The sequence below is a fragment of the Brassica napus genome, chromosome A3 (genome assembly GCF_020379485.1).
Source record: "Brassica napus cultivar Da-Ae chromosome A3, Da-Ae, whole genome shotgun sequence".
In the NCBI taxonomy this organism is placed as follows: domain Eukaryota; kingdom Viridiplantae; phylum Streptophyta; class Magnoliopsida; order Brassicales; family Brassicaceae; genus Brassica; species Brassica napus.
The window spans coordinates 21,691,015-21,698,314 of record NC_063436.1 but is presented as its reverse complement, the minus strand read 5'-3'; the positions used below and the strand labels follow the sequence as shown (position 1 = coordinate 21,698,314).

At 39.2% G+C, this 7,300-nt stretch overlaps 1 protein-coding gene across 1 annotated transcript; it reads left to right on the top strand.

Annotated features, from left to right (window-relative positions):
• Positions 1-560: 560 nt before the first annotated feature.
• LOC106439964 (agamous-like MADS-box protein AGL8 homolog) lies at positions 561-4,384 on the top strand. The gene is made up of 8 exons (XM_048776700.1): positions 561-869; positions 2,618-2,696; positions 2,780-2,844; positions 3,269-3,368; positions 3,448-3,489; positions 3,559-3,600; positions 3,925-4,028; positions 4,142-4,384. The coding sequence occupies exons 1-8, from the start codon at positions 685-687 to the stop codon at positions 4,248-4,250; spliced, it is 726 nt and encodes a 241-aa protein (XP_048632657.1). The 5' UTR covers positions 561-684; the 3' UTR covers positions 4,251-4,384.
• The last annotated feature ends 2,916 nt before the right edge of the window (positions 4,385-7,300 follow it).

The following is a 7,300-nucleotide window of genomic DNA, read 5'->3' as shown; positions in this document are numbered from 1 at the left end:
AACCCATATGCTTAAAATATCCTCATTATCACATGAGCGAATATAAAACAACTTAAAATTAGAGACAGTGTGATAACTCCATGAAAATATCATATAAATTCATATACAGTTTTACTGTGCAAACCTATAAGGAATTAATTATTTTTTTCCCTTTAATACGCATTAACATTTGAGTTCTTGACTGATTTGTTCTTAACCTTAAAAGCAATGACATTTAAAACTCCGTACGGTACGGAAACAACGTAAGCCAAAGGGGAGGCACAAAACTAACGAACAAGTTGTAATTACAGTAGAAAAGAGCCTATGAGAACTCGACAACAAGTCGTATGGTTTATTTCCCAAACAGCCCTTAACTTTATCTCCACTCTGGTCTCTTCCACTTTCTATGTGGCTTTTTCTCTCTGTTTCCACAAATATCATCGTCTATGTATAAACATCAACACACCGTATTTATACCTTTATCACTTACGTCACTGTTCACACGCTTACGTCACTGTAGACTCACGCGAAACCCAACAAAAGTCCACGGAAATAATAATAAATAAATGAAAAAATTATCACACATTCAACACAAAAGATACCCAGAGAGAGATAAGAAAGAAAGAGAGAGAGGTCCTTTGGACATTTCAAGGTTGTCGTTTCTCTCTCTTGTTCTTGAGCTTTTGAGGAGAGAGAGAGAGAGACATGGGAAGGGGTAGGGTTCAGCTGAAGAGGATAGAAAACAAGATCAATAGGCAAGTTACTTTCTCAAAGAGAAGGTCTGGTTTGCTCAAGAAAGCTCATGAGATCTCTGTTCTTTGCGATGCTGAGGTTGCCCTCGTCATCTTCTCTTCCAAAGGCAAACTCTTCGAATATTCCACCGACTCTTGGTAATTATTCTCATCTATAATCCATATATTATATTATTTATATTCACATCGATCGTATCCATATCTGCTTTCTTGATTTTAAATTAGATTTGTTTTCTTATTCGTACGTCTCCATCGGAGAAAGGAGAGAGAAAGGAGATCTAAGAGTTTTCTCCGGCGTACGGCCGGCGCGTGAGCGTCCGTGCCGTCGCCGGAAACCTTATTCTTTTTCAAAGAGGTTTCTTTTCGCCTCTTCTTCGTCGCGTCTCACCGATCGCTTTGTCGGAGCTCTGGATTGGAACCATCCTTCAACGGTGGTTTCCTTGCGTGGAGGGAAGACGCGGTCGCGTGGAGGCTCACGGCGTGAGAAGAGAGGCTTGCATGTGTCAGTGGTCTGGGAGATGGAGGCTATCACAGATCCGTCGACGTCGGTTTGTTCTCCGGGAGGTGGAGGCTTCCTTAGCTTCGCCGCCGCCGGTTCTAGTTCCCGGAAAGGGGAGGCTTTCTTTGCTCCGTTTTTGCCGGTTTTGGCTCCGGAGGGTAGGGGCTCACATAGCTCTACGCTGTCGGTTTAGGTCCCCGTTCTCTTTTGGGGTTTTTTTCTTGGTCTTGTTTTGTTTGGATTGGGTGAAATTTGCGGTGTGGTTCTTGTCGTTAGGATGGTTGTTCGGATTTGAAGGGATGAGCTATCGGTAGCCGATGAAGCTCTCCATCGATGGAGACGACGACAGGAGAAGGAAAGCAGTGTGTTTGAGACTCGGGCTTGATATGCCCAGTAGGCGAGTTGTGATTGGGATGATATCGCGGTTAGTCCGCTGATGCTCTCCGTGACAAGCGCGACGGATGAGAGCCGTTCGACGGTAACCGCCGGGATGAGATGAGGCGTGATTAGGTTAAGCCGACAAGAGTTCCTAGGTTAGGGCAGTGTCGGGGTTTGGGTTTATGGGCCTGTGGGCCGGTTTCTCTAGGGTTTGGCAGGTTGTGGTAATTGGGCCGTGAGCCTTTTATCTTGTAATTTTCTTGGGCTGAGCCCTTTCTATTTTAATGAAATATTGACGGAAAAAAAAAAAATTCGTACGTCTCCATCTCGATTGTCGTCAGTCTTTAAATCCAAATCTTATCCCTGTGTGTTGCATATATACTGTAGATTTGTTTGTTCCCTAAGAAGTGGCTCGAGAAATTAGGGTTTTTTGGGATTTTACGTATACGGACGCATGAAAAAGCTGGTTTATATTTATTTTCCCTTGCTTTACCCGAATGAAAATAGCATAAAATTATGATACTTAGTACACAGACTCACGATTTGATTGCCTCTTTTCATGTATAGAAGCACGTGCTCACAGTGAGACGTACGCTTATGTATGTGTATAACATGTATAACACTTAATGACATATATTTGAAAGAAAGGTTGAATTTGTACCACCTATAATTTCTATAATGTTGTGTGGACTCACCGTGACATTGAATTTGACATTGAATTTGACACAGACGTACGCTTCACGAATCTTGACATTGAATTTGTACCACCTATAATTTCTATAATGTTGTGTGGACTCACCGTGAACCAGGTTTTATATACGTTTTTGTTTTATGTGCTCTACTTTTAGCGATCTTTTGTCAGTATATCAAGCAAGGTAAACTTTTGGCTAAACACTTTGTAACAAATTAATGTTACAAATTACAACGTTTGAAATTATAATCTGATTTATATGTATGGATCAAATTAATTAAGTAAACTTTTGTTTCTTTTGAATTTTCTGAAATCTAGCATGGAAAGGATACTTGAACGCTACGATCGCTATTTGTATTCAGACAAACAACTTGTAGGCCGAGACATTTCACAGAGTGTAAGTTTTAAGATTTGGTTTTACTTCTAGCTTCGTTTATGTTCATAATTAAGTCATACTTCTATCTTATACTAATGATGTAGGAAAATTGGGTTCTAGAACATGCTAAGCTCAAGGCAAGAGTTGAGGTACTCGAGAAGAACAAAAGGTATAATAATATTATCTTCTAGTGCATAATGCCAAATTAAGATTCCTTCATAATCTGTGTGCTTGTCAACTAGCAATTGAACGTATATATACAAGAGTTGTTTTAACTGAACTAGACTTTGGTTCTAGCACCTATCGTTAAAAATACTAAGACATAACACAGCTTAAAGAGGGAACCCATTATGTGATTTATAAGGACTTATTTCTCACAACTTATAATAACAAGTACTTCTCGACTTAAAATCTCGTCATCTTCAAAATCTTTTATTAATATATGGTAATCAAGGAACTTACTATTTGTGTCTTGGATCCTCACATTGTTCATTTTCTGTAAGGAAATTTGAACGTAATACCTACGCGTAATATCACATATGTAGCAAGGAACCCATTATATAACAAGAAGTTGCAAAAATGAAAATGTGCAGGAACTTTATGGGGGAAGATCTTGATTCTTTGAGCTTAAAGGAGCTCCAAAGCTTGGAGCATCAGCTCCATGCTGCTATCAAGAGCATTAGGTCAAGAAAGGTAATATGAGAACGTACATTCATATGAATTGGAGTTGAAATTTGTGATGGCCTTTTTAATAAATTTGTAATATTTGCAGAACCAAGCTATGTTCGAATCCATATCGGCGCTCCAGAAGAAGGTATAGTGTCGCAATCAAGCAGATAATCATTTTAGATCTACGCTTACTTGTTTTATTTGATTTCATCAGGATAAGGCCTTGCAAGATCACAACAATGCGCTTCTCAAAAAGGTTAATACAAAATTCTTTTTAATGTATTTAGTGGTTATATTTGTATTAAAAATGGGATGATCAGTTGCAAAGTGAATTATACAAGTATGTCATCTCACCAAAAATTCACTTTGCAACTAATCAGTCCCATTTTTATAGTTTAATCGATTAATTGACCTAGTTTTGGAACCTTGATAGTTTTATTTAACTAAATGTATAGTTTATTTGAAAAAAATTAAAGTTGTTATTTTATATTATATAAAATTACTATATTTTTATATAACAGAACATACAATTCGTGCATCTGTATAGTATTAACAATGATAAAAAGTTATGATATGATAGATTAAGGAGAGGGAGAAGAACACGGTTCAGCAAGAAGGACAACTAATCCAATGCTCCAACAATTCTTCAATTCTTCAGCCCCAATACTGCTTAACCTCCTCCAGGTATCGTCTCTCTTTCCGTAGTATTTCAAATTAGATTTATAGAGTTTGATTCATTGTGTAATGTACATATCTAGCTATGAATGATTCTGACTAATTAGTTATTAAATTGGCAGAGATGGCTTTGTGGGGAGAGTTGGGGGAGACGACGGCGGTGCATCATCACTGGCGGAACCAAACTCTCTTCTTCCGGCTTGGATGTTACGCCTTGCAACGAATGAGTAGAATTATCTCTATATGATAAGACAATTTATGTTTAATATTCTCATAATATATATGTATGTATATCAGTATTTTTTCTGGATTTACGTACTGAGCCGATATATTTTAACTTTTAACTAGTCAGATAAAATTTTATATCTAATGGTGTAATTACAATGTCGACGTACGTACGCTATCACTATTCACAAAGATTCCCTCCGTCTCAAGAACAAAGATTCATATCTTTGTGATGATTTCTGATGAATGATGATGCCTTTTTCTTTTACTGTGGCATAAATGCGCGAAAGCAATACTATATCAATATTCTATAATTTGTAAATGTGCTCACTAGGTTTATGAATTTACTCTTATTGTAGATCTGCTCATTCTGGAGGGGCGCTTTAAAGTTGTCACGGTAAGGTACCGCGTGGCTCAAATGTTTATTATGATTTTGGAGAAAAGGAAAATCTAGCATTCGCATATATATATATATATATTAAATTTTAAAAAGAATGGTAAATTGAATTACCCTTTAATATAATTTATTAATTTAATGTCTTATTTTCTATTTACTTATGAAACCATAAGATTGTAGATTGTCACTGGAATGGGAAACTCTAACTAGAGCTATCAAAACAGCACGGGAATGGGAAAGGGCGCAATTCCTCCACCCTAAAATTCCGAAGATCAATCTAAGGTCTCCGCCAGAGAGAGATCTACTATTGGGAATATGTAATATTTCCTATTTGGAAAGATACGGGTGTATAGTCTTGCCTTATCTCATTAGGTTAAGATTCTTGATATGTATAAATATATGGCCTTATGGTCGAGGTAATACAAGTTGAACATTATGAAGATCTAAACTTGTCATGGTATCAGAGCAAGCGATCTAAAACCTAAATTTATTTTTTCCAAGCCTCTCGGCTCTTGTTTACTACCTACTCTGTTTTTCTCGACAAAAACAGAGCATCCCTAATCAACTTCATAGAAAGCCTCTCGGCCTCTTTTTTTTTTTTTTTTTTTTTCTATTGAGAAACTTTGATATGGCGCCCAACGCTGATGTACCTAAGCGGAAGACTATTTCTCCGTATGACCTAACCTCCGGAGACAATCCAGGAGCTGTGATCTCTCATCCTCTTCTCAACGGAAATAACTATGAGGAGTGGGCTATCAATTTCCGAATGGCCGTCAGTTCACGTAAAAAGTTCGGCTTCCTCGACGGCACTATACCAAAACCGGCGGCGGACTCTACATATCTTGAAGATTGGACAGCCAACAATCACCTCCTTGTTGGTTGGATTAAACAAACCATCGATCCCAAGCTTCGTTCAACTATCTCGACTCGCGAAGTGGCTAAGGACCTATGGGATATTATAAAGAAGCGCTTCTCCATCAAGAGTGGTGCTCGTCTTCAACAACTACGCAACTCTCTTGCAACTTGTAAACAGAATGGGTCGACGGTGGATGAATATTTTGGCAGATTGACGAAAGTATGGGATGGTATTGCAGAATGTCTAAACACAAAACGTTGTGAATGTGGAAAGTGTACTTGTGACCTTAACACATCACATGAAAAAGAAGCAGAAACATTACGTGTTCATGACTTCTTAGCAGGTCTTGATGACTCTGTTCATGGAGTTATTAGGTCTCAAATCTGCGCTATCTCACCTCTTCCTGACCTCGACAGTGTATATCAAACTGTTCTTCAGAACGAGATAATCCGAGCTGCAGTCAATCAGGAAGCAGCGATCATGAGCTTTGCTTCACAGGCACATCAATCTCGTTATCCTCCTAATACTCCCACAGTCCAGACTAGAGAGGTCTCAAGACAAAGTGGTATTGAAGGTTTTCAACCTCGAACTGGGCCAGGAAACCGTGATTGGTCTCGTCAATGCACGGTCTGCGGACGCAAGGGACAAGAGGCTTCAGCATGCTTCAGGGTGATAGGATATCCTGAATGGTACCCTGATAAGGCACGCAACAAGACTGCTCCAGCGGGTCGTGATCGTGGAAATGGACCTCGTGCAAATTCAACTCAAATCGTTAACGCAAATTTGGCGTCTGCTAGTTCTAATGTGGCGGTAACTGATACAGATTGTCAGGGTCTAAGCGGAATCACAGATGAGCAGTGGCAGCTCATACAGCGTGTTATCAACGGCAGCAAACCTACTGAACGATTAAGTGGTAAGGATGATGTTTCTTGGATTTTAGATACTGGAGCCACGCATCATATGACAGGGACACTTGATCTTCTTGAAGAGATAAGGGATATTGATCCAATCTCGGTTATATTACCCGCTGGATCGAGTGTCCTTTCAACAAAACAGAGCAATATTTGGCTTACTTCCCACTTATCTCTTATGAATGTTTACTTGGTTCCTGGTTTCCATACAAATCTGATTTCTTTTGGTCAGCTCGTCACAGATAAACATCTGGTTGGTCAAGTAACGGATAAACTTCTTATTTTGCAGGACCGCACTTCGAGGATGCTGATTGGAGTGGGTGAACGAGAGAGAGAGGGACTGTACTGGTTTCGGGGAATTGAAGTTCCAACGGCTCTACATACAGAAGTCAGTGATGATCTTACGTTGTGGCATAGTCGTCTGGGCCATCCATCTCCGCGTGTTACCAGCCTGGTCCCTGGTTTACGTAGCCTACCTAGTGATAGTGATATCTTATTTCAGAATTGTGATGTGTGTTTACGAGCTAAACAAACTCGGCAGATTTTTTCAGAAAGTTCTAATAAAGCGAATGCAGTTTTTGATTTAATTCATTGCGATTTATGGGGGCCTTATCGTACTACTGCATTTTGTGGTTCTCGCTATTTTTTGACTATTGTTGACGACTATTCACGTGCAGTCTGGTTATACCTTCTACCTGACAAAGCAAAGGTCGCTCAACATCTGCGAGAATTTTTTTCTATGATCGAACGTCAATTTTCCAAGAAAGTAAAGACCATTCGAAGTGATAATGGCACTGAGTTTCTGTGTCTTACGAGTTACTTTCAGGAAAATGGGATCATACATCAAACCTCATGTGTCCACACTCCGCAGCAGAATGGTCGCGCTGAACGG

Bases quoted from the DNA above. Each gene is read 5' to 3' on its own strand.
- LOC106439964 (XM_048776700.1), top strand. From the start codon at position 685: ATGGGAAGGGGTAGGGTTCAGCTGAAGAGGATAGAAAACAAGATCAAT. The intron at 870-2,617 runs GTAATTATTCTC...TCTGAAATCTAG, and splicing joins GAATATTCCACCGACTCTTG to CATGGAAAGGATACTTGAAC. The intron at 3,490-3,558 runs GTATAGTGTCGC...TGATTTCATCAG, and splicing joins TATCGGCGCTCCAGAAGAAG to GATAAGGCCTTGCAAGATCA.